General features: G+C 42.7%; 3 protein-coding genes across 3 annotated transcripts in view; all 3 read left to right on the plus strand.

The window, feature by feature from the left end:
• Positions 1-4,622, plus strand: part of ctdnep1a (CTD nuclear envelope phosphatase 1a) — a 14,635-nt gene extending 10,013 nt beyond the window's left edge. The window contains exons 5-8 of the mRNA XM_030792497.1: positions 830-946; positions 1,374-1,485; positions 4,025-4,109; positions 4,191-4,622. Coding sequence (XP_030648357.1) covers positions 830-946; positions 1,374-1,485; positions 4,025-4,109; positions 4,191-4,251 — 375 coding nt within the window. The 3' untranslated portion in view covers positions 4,252-4,622. The remainder of the gene's footprint in view (positions 1-829; positions 947-1,373; positions 1,486-4,024; positions 4,110-4,190) is intronic.
• A 1,304-nt stretch (positions 4,623-5,926) lies between these two features.
• gabarapa (GABA(A) receptor-associated protein a) lies at positions 5,927-11,304 on the plus strand. The gene is made up of 4 exons (XM_030792498.1): positions 5,927-6,116; positions 7,010-7,088; positions 7,487-7,605; positions 10,404-11,304. The coding sequence occupies exons 1-4, from the start codon at positions 6,027-6,029 to the stop codon at positions 10,485-10,487; spliced, it is 372 nt and encodes a 123-aa protein (XP_030648358.1). The 5' UTR covers positions 5,927-6,026; the 3' UTR covers positions 10,488-11,304.
• A 3,985-nt stretch (positions 11,305-15,289) lies between these two features.
• Positions 15,290-17,500, plus strand: part of gps2 (G protein pathway suppressor 2) — a 16,396-nt gene continuing 14,185 nt past the window's right edge. Inside the window, exons 1-3 of the mRNA XM_030792810.1 lie at positions 15,290-15,764; positions 16,169-16,286; positions 17,136-17,245. Coding sequence (XP_030648670.1) covers positions 15,762-15,764; positions 16,169-16,286; positions 17,136-17,245 — 231 coding nt within the window. The 5' untranslated portion in view covers positions 15,290-15,761. The remainder of the gene's footprint in view (positions 15,765-16,168; positions 16,287-17,135; positions 17,246-17,500) is intronic.

Consider the following 17,500-nt stretch of genomic DNA (forward strand, 5'->3'; position numbering starts at 1 on the left):
ATTTTAATTTATAATGGAAAATGAATGTCTACATTAATCACATGTTAAGAATTGTATCAGCTTGCATCATATCGCATCAAATTGCACCGAAATGAATGACGCCGAATCGTTCCGTATTAAAAATGAATCACGCCGAATCGTTCCGTATTAAAAATGAATCACGCCGAATCGTTCCGTATTAAAAATGAATCACGCCGAATCGTTCCGTATTATAAATGAATCACGCCGAATCATTCCGTATTAAAAATGAATCACGCCGAATCGTTCCGTATTGAAAATGAATCACGCCGAATCGTTCCGTATTGAAAATGAATCACGCCGAATCGTTCCGTATTGAAAATGAATCACGCCGAATCGTTCCGTATTAAAAATGAATCACGCCAAATCGTTCCGTATTAAAAATGAATCACGCTGAATCGTTCCGTATTAAAAATGAATCACGCCGAATCATTCTGTATTAAAAATGAATCACGCCGAATCGTTCCTTATTGAAACGTATCATCCCTGCATTGTTTTGTAGCCCATGTATCTAGATCCGTATCAGACACACACACACACACACACACACACACAGTTGGAGGCACAGTCGATTCTGACTGGGCAGGGTTTACACCTGTGCCCTATCACCACTCTAAGCTGTGGAAGGGAAAGTCAGACACTGTGGTCCTGACTAGGTCTGCAGTCAGACATGTGTTGAGGGATTTTTACTGTGAAGAACATAGTTACATGTTAGGGATATGAGCTTATTTTAATGTAACTGTGAGTGCGTGTGTCTGTGTGTGTGCACGTATGTGTGTATGCATGTTTGCGTGTGTGCGTGTGTTTTCAGGTGAGTCAGTGGTACGAACTGGTCGTGTTTACAGCCAGTATGGAAATCTATGGCTCAGCAGTAGCAGACAAGTTGGACAATAACAGAGGCATCCTCAAACGCAGATATTATAGACAGGTAAAACTGGCTACACACACAACCACACTTACACAAATACACACACATTCACATATGTTACTTATCAAACGTACAGCTACATCATACACACATTACATATCAGACACACACACGCACGCACACACACACACACACACTACTTATCACGCTTACAACATACACACATTACAGATCACACCTATACATTACATATGAATTACATTACATATGAAACAGACAGCTACACCACAACCTGAGTTAAGATCCATTTCCAACTGCCTCCGCAACAAGTCAGCTCACACCATTATCCCAGCAGAATGTGTTCCCTGACACCCTGACAGACTCAGGTTGTTGTGGAGGCAGGTGGAACTGGATCTCTGCTCAGGTTGTTGTAATGTTTTTATGTGATGGTGATATGTGTGTGTAAGTGTGTTTGTGTCTTCTGCAGCACTGCACACTGGATCTGGGCAGTTATATTAAAGACCTGTCAGTGGTGCACAGTGACCTGTCCAGTATAGTCATCCTGGACAACTCACCAGGAGCATACCGCAGTCACCCAGGTACTCACTCACTCACCTGACACTTAACCTTTCACCTCTCAACCCGTCACCCACTCACTCACCTGACACTTAACCTTTCACCCCTCAACCCGTCACCCACTCACTCACCTGACACTTAACCTTTCACCCCTCAGTCAACCACTCACTCACCTGACACTTAACCTTTCACCCCTCAGTCAACCACTCACTCACCTGACACTTAACCTTTCACCCCTCAGTCAACCACTCACTCACCTGACACTTAACCTTTCACCCCTCAGTCAACCACTCACTCACCTGACACTTAACCTTTCACCCCTCAGTCAACCACTCACTCACCTGACACTTAACCTTTCACCCCTCAGTCAACCACTCACTCACCTGACACTTAACCTTTCACCCCTCAGTCAACCACTCACTCACCTGACACTTAACCTTTCACCCCTCAGTCAACCACTCACTCACCTGACACTTAACCTTTCACCTCTAAACCTGTTACCCACTCACTCACCTGACACTTAACCTTTCACCCCTCAACCCGTCACCCACTCACTCACCTGACACTTAACCTTTCACCCCTCAGTCAACCACTCACTCACCTGACACTTAACCTTTCACCCCTCAGTCAACCACTCACTCACCTGACACTTAACCTTTCACCCCTCAACCCGTCACCCACTCACTCACCTGACACTTAACCTTTCACCTCTCAACCTGTTACCCACTCACTCACCTGACATTTAACCTTTCACCCCTCAACCCGTCACCCACTCACTCACCTGACACTTAACCTTTCACCTCTCAACCCGTCACCCACTCACTCACCTGACATTTAACCTTTCACCCCTCAACCCGTCACCCACTCACTCACCTGACACTTAACCTTTCACCCCTCAGTCAACCACTCACTCACCTGACACTTAACCTTTCACCCCTCAGTCAGTCATAGTGAAATGGACTTTACCACACTGTCATCTTTTTCCACTACACAACAGGTCACATCCTCACGGCTGAAATCATGAAAACTTTCGGCTAATAGGGGAATGAGTTATCATTGTTTCCCAGTGCAGACTCCTCCCAATCAGTGTGGCTGTTAGCAGCTTTTTTGTCATGTAATATGATTTGTTAGTGAAAATAAATTCTCTCTGTCCACCTCATAGATAATGCCGCACCTATAAAGTCTCTCTGTCTCTCTCTGTCCACCTCATAGATAATGCCACACCTATAAAGTCTCTCTGTCTCTCTCTGTCCACCTCATAGATAATGCCATACCTATAAAGTCTCTCTGTCTCCCTCTGTCCACCTCATAGATAATGCCACACCTATAAAGTCTCTCTGTCTCTCTCTGTCCACCTCATAGATAATGCCATACCTATAAAGTCTCTCTGTCTCTCTCTGTCCACCTCATAGATAATGCCATACCTATAAAGTCTCTCTGTCTCCCTCTGTCCACCTCATAGATAATGCCATACCTATAAAGTCTCTCTGTCTCTCTCTGTCCACCTCATAGATAATGCCATACCTATAAAGTCTCTCTGTCTCTCTCTGTCCACCTCATAGATAATGCCATACCTATAAAGTCTCTCTGTCTCCCTCTGTCCACCTCATAGATAATGCCACACCTATAAAGTCTCTCTGTCTCTCTCTGTCCACCTCATAGATAATGCCATACCTATAAAGTCTCTCTGTCTCTCTCTGTCCACCTCATAGATAATGCCATACCTATAAAGTCTCTCTGTCTCTCTCTGTCCACCTCATAGATAATGCCATACCTATAAAGTCTCTCTGTCTCTCTCTGTCCACCTCATAGATAATGCCATACCTATAAAGTCTCTCTGTCTCTCTGTGTCCACCTCATAGATAATGCCACACCTATAAAGTCTCTCTGTCTCTCTCTGTCCACCTCATAGATAATGCCATACCTATAAAGTCTCTCTGTCTCCCTCTGTCCACCTCATAGATAATGCCATACCTATAAAGTCTCTCTGTCTCTCTCTGTCCACCTCATAGATAATGCCACACCTATAAAGTCTCTCTGTCTCTCTCTGTCCACCTCATAGATAATGCCATACCTATAAAGTCTCTCTGTCTCTCTCTGTCCACCTCATAGATAATGCCATACCTATAAAGTCTCTCTGTCTCTCTCTGTCCACCTCATAGATAATGCCACACCTATAAAGTCTCTCTGTCTCTCTCTGTCCACCTCATAGATAATGCCACACCTATAAAGTCTCTCTGTCTCTCTCTGTCCACCTCATAGATAATGCCATACCTATAAAGTCTCTCTGTCTCTCTCTGTCCACCTCATAGATAATGCCACACCTATAAAGTCTCTCTGTCTCTCTCTGTCCACCTCATAGATAATGCCACACCTATAAAGTCTCTCTGTCTCTCTCTGTCCACCTCATAGATAATGCCATGCCTATAAAGTCTCTCTGTCTCCCTCTGTCCACCTCATAGATAATGCCACACCTATAAAGTCTCTCCGTCTCTCTCTGTCCACCTCATAGATAATGCCATACCTATAAAGTCTCTCTGTCTCTCTCTGTCCACCTCATAGATAATGCCATACCTATAAAGTCGTGGTTCAGTGACCCAAGTGACACAGCACTTCTCAACCTGCTCCCCATGTTGGATGCATTGAGGTAAAACTGGACTACAGTTCCCAGGATTCTCTACCATATATGTCCTTGTGCTCTGTGTTCTAATTGCTTGTCCTTTCCTAGGTTCACGTCAGATGTGCGGTCCGTCCTTAGTCGAAACCTCCACCAACACCGGCTGTGGTGATTGGCAGAACTGGGCAGGGGGCATGTCTTCTGTCTCACCCCTTTGTGCTTTTTTTGGTTTTGTTTTCCTTAATTTTATTGGACATGCCTTGCCCCGCGGGTCGCTAGGCGCCCAGCCTGCGGCTGCTGCAGCTGCACAGTCCTCTTCTCCATAGGACTTTCTATGGCCCAATAGAGTGAGACAGCGAAGAGAGAAAAGGATGTTGGGATGCTATTATAGATGATCTTCTTTTCCCTTTATGGTTTTTCCAGAATGGAGACTGCCTTACAGTGTTGGGTTGTGAGAGTGCATGTCTGTGTTTCTCTGTGGAAACGTTCGGGTTTGCTCTTTCATTTACTGCTGTATGATTTTTAAAATTTTTTTTTTAATGGGAGAATTAACAAGAAAAACAGACTATGACGCCAGTCCGTCCTCCTCTAATGATTCACTTGGCACTTATTTCTCTGCCTAATTCTCTCTCTCTCTCTTTCTCTTTCTCTCTCTCTCTCTCTCTCTCCCTCTCCCTCTCCTCTCCCCCCCCCTCCCCCCCTCCTCCTCTTTCTCTCTGTGCTGTCTGCCATCTCAGGTTGGTCTCACTGACAGAGTTGATCAGTATATATAGAGGTGCAGTTCTGTCTGAGCTGTAAGGGTGTTGAGTTTAATCCACAGTGACAGTAACATCCACTTTCTCACCGTAAGGTATTGGTTTCCACTGGCGACATTTACTGGCTAATGCAGAAACCTTCTGGACAACCCTGAATGAATCAAAGAGATTGTATCGATTTATAAGGAAAGAAACTTTACTTTTTAAACTCGTGATGAACAATGAACAGGGATTCCTACACTGTGTCTCAGCACAGACAGACTCTGAAGAGCAAAGACTCAAAGACTCAGTCATTTTGGAGGAAAAATGTTTTTCGGGAGTGGGTGAAATGAGAGTGAATTCTCTCTCTTTTTTTTCTCCAACTCGAACTTCACATATTCACCCATCATCCTCAGGGGTGTGGCCCTATCCCGCCCGCACACACCCACCAACTGGAATCTTCTGTTTCTGCCTCAGGCTGTTATTCTCATTTAGAAACTCTTTCGTTTAGAATTATGGTGCTTTTCTCCTTATTTGCACCTGGCCCCTTTTTTTGGGTTGTGTTCTTCAGGTACCTGTCTCCCTCTCCCCCACAGCCATGTCATGTTTTTAAGTCTTTTCTGTGTACTTGACCTGTTCTGCCTGGTGAACAATGCAAACGTGTAGCCTCAGAACACAGCCATCTGACACAGGTCCACTGCTCTGTGCTCCTTTCCAATAAAAACTCTCACCACCCGTTGTCTCCTTTGGCTTCACTTGCATTTCAGGGAATATGTTGATGTTGCATATACAGTTAAGAAGGGGAAATACTCATTTAGTAGCTGAATAAGTGTACAGCATCGAAAGTTTCATGGGAAGTTTGTCCCAGGCATTGTTATTTTGATTAATTGTGCTATTTAATTCTTAAGTGATGTAAATGATTGTTTCAAAGAAACGGATTCTTTATTTGAAGCTATTGAGCAATTATCTAAAATCTGTCAATTCGAAGTATCACAACGTAGTTTATCGTTAAGTTAGTAAACCGTTACGTCAATAAAAACGGACCCCGAACTGAAATTGAATAATCAACCTGCGTGAGCCTTGTTGCGTGCTTACGTAACCCCTCCCCTTAAACACGTCATCGATATCGTTTCAGTTTGACTCAGTAAACAGTGTCGACTTAAGGACAGCAAATATAAACGGAGACTTTTGGAGGTCTCCCAGTTCCCTAACAATGAAATTTATGTACAAAGAGGAGCATCCCTTTGAGAAGAGACGGTCTGAGGGTGAGAAAATAAGAAAGAAATACCCGGACAGAGTGCCTGTGAGTTCATCTTTGGTCGCCTGCTCTGTTGTTTACCAGTAGCTAGCTAACCAACGCTAATGCTAGCGGGCCTGTCGAGGCAAATTATATACCTATGCTTTAGCTCGTTGTCAATGACAGTGCAAATTCATTGCGGAAACCTGAATTTTGAAATTCTGATGATCCAAATGTGTCGCGTTGAAACACGATTTCAGAAGTTAAATGATTAACATTCGCTGTCATTCGCCTGTCCTCCAACTGGATTTTAATAAAATGGCGAGTTATTTTAGCTGGCTACCGCTTATCCAGCCAAACATGTGGAATGATTTGTCGTTGACAGCCATGGGACATGTATGTTGTGACATGCTTTCTCTGTGTTTATACCTAAAATATACGCCTAGAGTATTAACTCAATGCCCGGCTCGAGTGGGCAATCAAAACATTCAATGAACCGCATAGCTGACAAGCTAACAAACTCTGTCGGTGTGACAGGTGGCTAGTGAACAATGGAATGTTTTAATATTGTATGAAGAGTTTATGAGTGCTTTTATAAATGCGTATAACTGTGTATACTTGTGTTTTAGCCAGTTGATCTAGAAAGTGTGTACACAGTTACATGTGAGGGGAGTGGAAAAGTACCCATTTTAATTCTAATCTTGGACATTCCTTTATAGTTTCATAGGTGATCACTTATTATTCACCACAGTAGATGGTGTTTACTTACAAGTTAGTTGTTTTGTGCAACCTCAATATTCCAGTCGGTTTTAATCACCTGACATGACCTTCATTAACTGTTTGGCCTAAGCCTAGAACCAGAGTACACTCCCTTAGCACATGACTGTCCTAGTGTCGATGATGTCATTCCTGTGGCATTTGATCCAGTCTGATTAGGTTCATTCTGTGTCATTTTTCAGGTGATCGTTGAAAAAGCACCCAAAGCCAGAATAGGAGATCTGGACAAGAAGAAGTATCTGGTGCCGTCCGATCTGACAGGTGAGTTATTGTGTCTCGCAGCCTGAGGTGGAAAGAGCTCTGTCTTTTTTCAGACCTGTTGATCGGCCTCCGTTTGTCTGGGTTCTCCCTCAATGCTTGCTGTGGCTGCCCGTAACAGTCAGATAATAGCAGCAGCATTGCCCCACAAAGCCGTCATGCTCTGGGTGTATTTGTAAAACTGCACATACATAGATTGTACATGCACAAACACACACACACACACACACACACACACACACACATATATGTATGTATGTATGTGTGTGTGTGTTTTGGTTTCTGGTCTCTTTTTAACTGATGCGGATATATGTGACTTCCTCTCATCCTCTTATGGAACTTCTCTGTGCTCTGTGCAGAGAGATCCATATATTACAATATCTTTATGAATAATTCTGCAGTGGGACAGTTCTACTTCCTCATTCGGAAGCGGATCCACCTGCGTGCTGAGGACGCACTCTTCTTCTTCGTCAACAACGTCATCCCCCCCACCTCTGCCACCATGGGACTCCTCTACCAGGTACACCTCCCCCCTCCCTGCCTGCTCCTCTCCTCCTCTGCCCTTCTCCTGCTCTCCTTAGCTCTTCCCACTTAATCATTCCGCTGTGTCATTCATTCTTTCTCTCTTCTCTTCCTCTTCCTCTTCCTCATTGAACTCTGTCGTTTCTCTCTCTCCTCTGTCTCCCTCTGTCCCTGCGTGTCCTGCCCCTCTGGGCTTTCTTCCCTTTGATTCTCCTCTGTCTGAATTCTTGGCCTTTCTTGTTCTGACCGTTGGTCTGTTCTTGCATTTTTCTTATGCGTGGCTTGTGCCTTGTTCATAAATATGCTTTCTCTGTGTCTTGCAGTAATCTGACAGTGCTTTCTCTGTGTCTTGCAGTAATCTGACAGTAGTTTCTCTGTGTCTTGCTGTAATCTGACAGTGCTTTCTCTGTGTCTTGCAGTAATCTGACAGTGCTTTCTCTGTGTCTTGCAGTAATCTGACAGTAGTTTCTCTGTGTCTTGCTGTAATCTGACAGTAGTTTCTCTGTGTCTTGCAGTAATCTGACAGTAATTTCTCTGTGTCTTGCAGTAATCTGACAGTGCTTTCTCTGTGTCTTGCAGTAATCTGACAGTAGTTTCTCTGTGTCTTGCTGTAATCTGACAGTAGTTTGTCTGTGTCTTGCAGTAATCTGACAGTGCTTTCTCTGTGTCTTGCAGTAATCTGACAGTGCTTTCTCTGTGTCTTGCAGTAATCTGACAGTAGTTTCTCTGTGTCTTGCTGTAATCTGACAGTAGTTTCTCTGTGTCTTGCAGTAATCTGACAGTAATTTCTCTGTGTCTTGCAGTAATCTGACAGTGCTTTCTCTGTGTCTTGCAGTAATCTGACAGTGCTTTCTCTGTGTCTTGCTGTAATCTGACAGTAGTTTCTCTGTGTCTTGCAGTAATCTGACAGTGCTTTCTCTGTGTCTTGCAGTAATCTGACAGTGCTTTCTCTGTGTCTTGCAGTAATCTGACAGTAGTTTCTCTGTGTCTTGCTGTAATCTGACAGTAGTTTCTCTGTGTCTTGCAGTAATCTGACAGTGCTTTCTCTGTGTCTTGCAGTAATCTGACAGTAATTTCTCTGTGTCTTGCAGTAATCTGACAGTAGTTTCTCTGTGTCTTGCTGTAATCTGACAGTAGTTTCTCTGTGTCTTGCAGTAATCTGACAGTGCTTTCTCTGTGTCTTGCAGTAATCTGACAGTAATTTCTCTGTGTCTTGCAGTAATCTGACAGTGCTTTCTCTGTGTCTTGCAGTAATCTGACAGTAGTTTCTCTGTGTCTTGCTGTAATCTGACAGTAGTTTCTCTGTGTCTTGCAGTAATCTGACAGTGCTTTCTCTGTGTCTTGCAGTAATCTGACAGTAATTTCTCTGTGTCTTGCAGTAATCTGACAGTAGTTTCTCTGTGTCTTGCTGTAATCTGACAGTAGTTTCTCTGTGTCTTGCAGTAATCTGACAGTGCTTTCTCTGTGTCTTGCAGTAATCTGACAGTAATTTCTCTGTGTCTTGCAGTAATCTGACAGTGCTTTCTCTGTGTCTTGCAGTAATCTGACAGTAGTTTCTCTGTGTCTTGCTGTAATCTGACAGTAGTTTCTCTGTGTCTTGCAGTAATCTGACAGTAGTTTCTGTGTCTTGCAGTAATCTGACAGTAGTTTCTCTGTGTCTTGCTGTAATCTGAAAGTAGTTTTTCTGCTGTGTAAACTAGGGCTGTACTGAAAAAACTCAAAGCTTTGAAGCTTCATTCATTGAATTGGCATTCGATTGTAAAATTAAGCATTCGATTACTAGGATGGGTGCTCAGTTTTAAGGTTATTGCTACTGTAATACAAGAAATTTAGATATTAAAGTGGCCTACTTTTTTATTATCATTTAACATGAACAATTTTGCCAATAAACACACATTTGCACTTTTTGAATTTCAGTAACAGAAGCCTTGAGTTGCTCTCCATCAAGGCGTCATAAATTTTCACATAAGCTAGGACTAACATTCGTTCATTATTCTCAGTCCTGGACAAAAAAAATGTCCACAAATCCCTGGTTTGGAGGCATTTTAAGCTTATTGATGATGATAAACAAAAGCAGAGTACCAGATATGGAAGATAAAACTCATGAACCATCACTCAACAGCACATTTGGGAAACCATCTGAAACGTGCACGTCTATTTGATACAGCTCTATTGTATTTTCTTAATGTGCAACCTCCGCATTCGTGGACTATATTTGACAGCTGCTGATGAGTGTGGCAACTTTACTTTATTATCAGGCTTTAAGGCCTTTTCATTTTGGTATAATAGCCGCCGACTTTTCTGACTAAACAGTCTGTTATTGGGCCTAAAGAATTTTATTCATTTTAGCTTAAGCAGAGTTTGCAACTGCGTTCAGCAGAGACTATAATGGGTTTTCATGAGGCCGATAATTTACTGCATGTCAGACACTGGATTCTTTATGTTGATGCTCTTATGTTTATTAAATAGTGTCTATTAAAGAGTGTTAAACTAAAGAAAAAAAACTTGTGACCTGTAGTTTCTCATATACACTATTTGTTTATTCATGTTATTGAATAGAAAGTAGAGCATCCCAAAACAGCAGGTCAAAACCATGACGTCACGCCACACACATTCAAAGCCTCAGGTGAAAAAGGTTAAACTTCCAACGGCCAAAAGGGGCGTTCGATACAGCCCTAGTCTAAACCCAGTTTGTGGTGTAATAGTTTCTCTGTCTAAACCCAGTTTGTGGTGTAATAGTTTCTCTGTCTAAACCCAGTTTGTGGTGTAATGGTTTCTCTGTTTTGACCATTTCAGGAACACCATGAGGAAGACTTTTTCCTCTACATCGCCTACAGTGATGAGAGTGTGTACGGATACACCCAGAGAGACGCCGAATAACTTCACACACACACACACACACACTCACACCTCTCTGAAAGCCCTGATTCCCACCCCTTTAAAGCAAATCAATAAACGTCATCCATCTGAAAGTACCCACTGACTGCACTTTCATATGCTCTCTGCACACGTCTGGTCGATCATCGTTCTGATCTCACTACATCCTCATCATTTCTTCTCTTTCATTCTCTCACTCTCTTCTCTTCTGTCTCTATCTCCTCCTCTCCTCTCTGCGGGTCTCTGTGCTGATGTATCTGATAGGCTCTCACGTGTAGATATAGATTTGATTTTTTCTGCCCAGATGTTCTGTTTCTCACACACATCTCCCTGCTGATGCTGGTTTGTCCTGACACATGTTGTGTTTGAGTGTGATGGAGATGGAAGGTAAGGGAGCACGGGGCTGTCTGAGGGGTGTTCTGTCTGGGCTGCATTGACCAAAAGGCTGGGTAACACTGGACTATCATACCACATGTTTCTTTTTCAAAGCAAACTTCAAGTCTATTTCCAATTGCCAATGTTTTTACATTGTTCCAAAGGAATTGAACTGGTTGTTAGTTTGAGAGATTGCAGCTGAAGTTTCCTAGTGAAATAGAACTTGTTTGCTGCTTCTTTAAAGTAGATTGTTGATTTGTTTGGCTTTTATTATTCATGGCCCAAGCGTTTGTGTAATATTCTGACAAAGACATGGATCATTTTGATGTTCTTGTGTGAGTGAATCATGGGTTAGTGTTTTACTTTTGTTCTCCGTTGCCTGTGTTACTCACTTGTGTTTCTGTAACTTAACACTTATAATCATCATAAACTTATTATAAACCTAGTATCCCCCAGTCTGTGTGATTAATGTGTTACTTTTGTCGTTTTTTGAGTCCAAAGTAAAGACATGCAAAAAAAATGCCATTATTACAGATCAAGGGATCAGTGAGATGCGCTGATGACTCTGGGCTAGAGCAGTCATGCTTCTCTGGGCAATCACCCGGACACGGTGTGCCACCGATACAAAGGACGTCTTACCAAAATATCGGCGACGAATGCTCTGTTAAATCTTACTGTGGAATGTATGAAAACTCCACGAACTGTTTTCGCTTAGTACCTCTGTTCTGTAACAGTGTAGGAAAAAATACAGGACGTTGAGGTATATCGAAAACACAGAATGACTAATGCATTTATTACCTGACGGTAAATAAAATTAGATATGGTGCACAGTTAAACAGATTAATCTATATTAACAGGGAAACATGCGCGTAGCTGTACGCAGGAAAAGCGAAGATGACGAGTCATGGAATGACGATTGTTTTTCTTTGGTGTGTACAAAACCCGAGGTAACAGACAACAGAGGGCTGTACTACGAAGCGAGGTAACTGGTTTGTCCAGTAGTGATGCGCGGGTGGACCCATAACCCTCGCGTCCCGCGGGTCGGGCGGGTTCGGGTAAGTTTATTAGAAAATACGCGGGTCGGGTCTAAAAGTGACAAAAAGCAGCGTACCGATTAAGTTATAAAAAATTTACAGAAACATTTTGTGCAATAGGCTAGGCTGTGATTACTAGTCCACCTTCCACCTTCTCTTCCCCTCTCTCTGTAACTCTCTCTCTGTCCCTCTCTCTCTCAAGCACACACACGCACCGGAGAATGCAGGTTCTCTTATGCAATTGGCTGACAATAATCTGCATTACCGAACTATGAAGTAGCCTACATCTGTCACACACATGGTTGCCAACTCTGACGCATCTGGCGTGACACTCACACTTTCAGCCTTAATCTCACGCTTTTACACTCACGCAAGAAATCTCACGCCTAATCTGTTCACATATAAACATTTTTTTAAAACCCATTGACAGATCCTTGAGATCCCTAAACAGACTGCACTGATTTCCCCGCTGCTGCAAGGCCACGTTTGCCTTTACGTTATCAGCACAATTTTCAATTTATTATGTATATTTTAAAATCTGAAATATTGCCTCTACTTAATTCAGGGTTGCCAACTTTGGTCAGCTGGTTGGAGTGAGATTTTAAATTCGAGACAAGTGTCACACGCGTGCTTGCGCTTATGCACACACATACGCACGCACTAAAACTCCTCATATCCGAAGTACAGGGAAAAACACGGCACACGAGCCATTATGCAAAAACTCGACCTGCGTTGCCGAACACGCCCCTTTTATGTGAACGCACACAAACTTAACGAAGAATCAACTGAACAACAACCTACCGTTTTTCTTGATTGCTTAAACACAAAAACTGGTTCCTTTAGCACAAAAACCCATACCTTTACATCGTTCCCGAAAACACACACACATTCCCCATAACCGTAAACACTATTCACCTGTCTCCACACGTGTCAATATTCAAAACTCTTTCTACAAAACCCCACACAAAAGTGCACTATATGTTCATTTAGCAAACACATGCTCTCAATATAATTAACTCAAGTTATCACAACCTAAACTCAAAGAGCACACCTTTCTCCAGGCAAAAACACTATGCCTAAAAATTGTCAATACAACAATCAGAATTGCAGGGTCAATAAATAGTTTTTTGACTTCTGTAGAGAATCTTTGAGCTGGATGCCAGGCCTGACCCGCATGAGTATATCTTCATTGATGAGGCAGGGTTCAACCTCACAAAAAGGCGCAAAAGGGGGCACAATATCATTAGCCACCGTGCCATCACACATGTTCCTGGCCAGAGGAGAAGCAACATCAGCGATTGTGGCGTCCTCCACCATCACCATGTCAAAAGTGGGTCCATGCAACACGGCACAGCTCCTTCAGTCAGCTGCACAATAACACTGCTCAACAGGAAGGGCAGCCATGGCAACCAAAGCAAGCCCAATATCTTGTCATTTGGGATAACGTGAGTTTCCATCGGGCTACTCTTGTTCGCGCCTGGTTCAGTGACCATCCCAGGTTCGCCTTCCTTTTTTTCCAGCATATTCCCCACTTCTGAATCCAACTGGGGAATTTTTCTCAGCATCGTGGTGGACAATGTATGACCGCAACCCCTACGCACAGCAAAACGTCCCGGAGGCAACGGTGGACGCTTATGGTGATGTGTCTGTGGAGTATGTCCAGGGTTTTCTAAGGTACACAAGGGCATTTTTCCCACACTGCCTGGCAAGAGCAAACATAATGTGTGATGTTGATGAGATATTGTGGCATGACCCAGATCTGAGACCAGATGATGAGAACACAGATGCTGATGCTGATACTGATACTGAGTGACCTGTATATTTTACTGCATTTGGAAATAAAGCTTTTGGAAATTGGGTATCCACTAATCCTTATCCACTAATGTAAGAGGTCGTTATTATAGTTCTATTTTGAATTTCTCTCCCCAGGGTGCTGCTGAAAGGGTCATCTGGATAGTCAGTGCTGTCATTTTACAAAGTTCCAAATTATTTCTCTGAAAACCTATTCTAAACATTTTGGTAGCAGTGTTTTGAATTAATCCCTCCAGCGTATAGCAGACAGTCTAGTCTGTGTTTATGATGGCTTGTGTGTGTTGCTGAGGGGAAAGTTTGAATTGGAACCAGAAGCGAGATGTTTGTACCACTGGGTGTGCGTTTTCAAAACTGTGTGTGAAGATTTGAGAAAACGGTGAATTGTTCCAGGAATTGTGTCTACGCTATTGAGAAAAACTGTAATGACTTTTGTAGTACCGTTTAACACCAACTCAGAATTTGCCAACCCTGACTTTCCTTGATAACCCCCGAGTTAAATCTGAATGGGTTAAACTCCCTTCGCAGTACAGCCCCCCCCCCCCGTAGAAAAAAATGTAAACAGATGTAAAGATACAAGAATGATGAGAGCACACTTTTGATAACAAATAACGCGTTAACATATGGCGAAGATATCCGCTGGATGGCCCCATGTCACTAGCTATTCATCGATTTAGTCTCGTGACCTAAGAGAACTGGCAAGTTTAACCTTGTTATTGTTAAAATTACTTCAGGAATTTTGCAAAGAAGACGTCAGGAGTCAATTTACTCTGACTTACTGTTAATTAACTTGCTCGAATAAGTTAATGACATTTAACTACCATTACAAGTGATTTGTAAATACGAAATAAAACGAATAGCCATCTGGTCCGCCTTGTTGACTGAATTCAAGAAACGGCGTAAGTTGTACTCGGAGTGATGTCTGCCGCAAATGTATCTCAACGCTTCGTAGATCCTTAGTCAAATCTTGCTTGGTGATTTGATGCCGACAGCAAAGATAGTATAACAAGCCAAGACGAACCGCATCTTGTAATAGAACGTATGGGGATCTGGGCGGGGACTGAGGTATATTAATGAAATTAAACAACGCGCACAATTTAAACAACGCGCACAAGATAATTATAAAGCCTAATCTGAACTAACCAGATTTGACCAAGTAGCTAAAGTTGGCTATCAAGCTGGACAACAAACTAATAAGCCAACTACTTAGTAAGCTACAATGCTTTGCTGTTTGTCTTCAGCAACTATACTGTCGATAGAAACACCTTTCTGTTTTGCCTATCATTTCTATCATTCACAAATACGTATATCATGAAATTTAGAATTTTCTGCTACACCACAGGATGGCACCCTAATGTAAGAAATAGCTGACATTAGTGTTCGTTATTCTATCCCGATTAGCCCTATCAAGATGGTTAACATATGCCTGACGTCGCTAGCAGTCTTTCAACTCTGACCACTGCGTGCGATGCGTTCCCATTGATTATGCTGTGGTTCATCTTGGCTTGTTGTGCCATCTTTGGCTTTAGCACGGCACCGGAAGCCGAAGCATTGGATTACTGATCATTCCGAGACATTTCTAGCGACACAGAACGTAGTGAAAATGAGAGAGACGTTTTCTTAGTTCCCATCTTAAGGCATAACAGTTTACCAAAAATATCCACAAAACAAGCTCAAGAGATATAATTTCAGACACGGATGAAAGTGCGTTCAATGAAGATTCCACGAGTTTTCACTAAGGAGTTGCATTTTCAGTTAGCTATTTGTGGTTAGCTGGCTAAGCTGTCAGAGTAGCTTTACCATCCGAAGATGACCAAATGCTTAAGATTTTAGATTTCTTATAAACAGGACGCTAATTTATCTTAGTACGAAAACTTCCTGGCAACGTATGACACCTTCACTTAACCTGGAATTTATTTGAATTATAAGGCTCAATAGCGACTAGCTTAGCCAGCTAGCTTTCCCCGGCATCCTTCGGGTCTCTAGCAGTAGATGGTTAACTAGATAATTAGTTTATATCCGCTGTAAGACATTTAAGTCTTTCGTTTTAAGAGCTGACATGGTAAGTTGATCAGCGCAGGTGCTAGATCCTGAGCTGTCATGTTTTTGACCGCTCTATTATGTGTTTGTGAAATAACCTTTTAACAGATCATTGATACGTTGTCTGTATACTCCTGTCTTGATATGAATTTGTTTATTTTACTGTCAGTATTGATCTAAGCAAATGTAATTAACTTTTACTGTTTTATGACTCTACTGAAATAGACGACGATTATCTCTGATTAGATGTGGTAACCTTAGAAAAAACACAGGTAACGTTTTTTAACTGATCAAACGCCCATGTCGCCGCGGTAGTTAGGAGTGGGAAACCGAATGTCAGATAGCGTTATATGCAAGTTTGTCCACGTTTTCATACATCAGTTCATCTGATTTGTGTGTGTGTGTGTGTGTGTGTGTGTTCTCCAGCTGGCCCCTCCAATTCCCACCATAATGCCGGCTCTACTGGAGAGGCCCAAACTGTCCAACGCCATGGCCCGTGCGCTACACAAACACATCATGAGAGAGAGAGAGAGGAAGAGACAAGGTGAGCACTTTTCTGCTCTGGGTCATAGCAGAGAAACAGTGACAACGTATATATGTACATTTGTATGACTGTACATGTGTAAACAGTTGAAATCATATCCTCTGATTGACCAAACAATTCAGTTTTGGTCTGTTCAGCCGTAGCACCATGTTCCAGTCAAAGTATTAGCAGAGTTCACTTCTCTGACAGAAGGTTTTCCTGTGAAAACCTTACCAGACTGCTCACTGGCTCTGACGCGGCTCTGACGTGGCTCTGACGTGGAATCTAAGTGTTTATTTGGACACTTTGGACACTCCCGCAGTTCTTCAGCTACACGCAGTGCATGGGACCCCTGACCCTGACCCTGCCAAAACAGAGAGTAACACAAAGTCACACTATAGCTCCTTACAGGGACTGTTCACCTCTACTGTGATACTGCCTGATTACACAGTTAGCCTCCTACTCATTAAAGCATTGACATGATTCTTCTGGCCTGGTTTTTCTGACGCACAATCCTGCCTGTCCACATTTGCGCCTAAGAGAGGCAGTGACACAGGGCAGTGAGAGTTTATCAGACAGACTGATTACATTAATAACCTACAGCTTAGCACAACGGCAGAGTTACATTTTACCATTAACTGTGGGAACTTTTTTATCCAATGTTTATCCTCATCTCCAACAGTAATGCCTGTGTTTTTCTGTGTTGGCGTTATGGATATTAATGCTTTGTGAATCTATAGGATACAGCATGTGATGACTGGCTCTCAGGACCCAGCGCTCCACTTACGGCGTTGTGGTAAAGTGTGTTTGTCTTTCTGTGTTAAAGGTTGTGTGTTGTTGGTGTTGAAGGTGATATTTGCTCTGTTATAGAGGAGGAGGAGGTGGATAAGATGATGGAGCAGAAACTGAGAGAGGAAGAGGAGAGGAAGAGAAAGAAAGAGATGGAGGAGAGAATGTCTTTAGAGGAGACTAAAGAACAGGTGAGGGAGAAAACAAAGGAACTCAAACCAGTTAGCATAAACCAGTTAGCATAAGACCCTGGAGAACTTCACGGCTCATGGTGCGTCACTGAGTGAACGTTTATCTGTAGCATCTTATTCCGCCAGCGTCTGATGATTTGTGATGAACACATATCTTCATTCCAGAATAGAGGATTTTAAGTGATTTGTATGTTGTGTTTGTTTTTCCACTTTTTTGGAGTTGCTAGAAACATGCGGTCTGGAGTAGATCATCCT

The sequence above is a fragment of the Chanos chanos genome, chromosome 15, assembly GCF_902362185.1.
Source record: "Chanos chanos chromosome 15, fChaCha1.1, whole genome shotgun sequence".
Classification (NCBI taxonomy): domain Eukaryota; kingdom Metazoa; phylum Chordata; class Actinopteri; order Gonorynchiformes; family Chanidae; genus Chanos; species Chanos chanos.

Coding starts and splice junctions, on each gene's coding strand:
- gabarapa (XM_030792498.1), top strand. CDS start 6,027: ATGAAATTTATGTACAAAGAGGAGCATCCCTTTGAGAAGAGACGGTCT. Junction 6,117..7,009: donor AATACCCGGACAGAGTGCCT/GTGAGTTCATCT, acceptor GTCATTTTTCAG/GTGATCGTTGAAAAAGCACC. Junction 7,606..10,403: donor CCATGGGACTCCTCTACCAG/GTACACCTCCCC, acceptor TGACCATTTCAG/GAACACCATGAGGAAGACTT.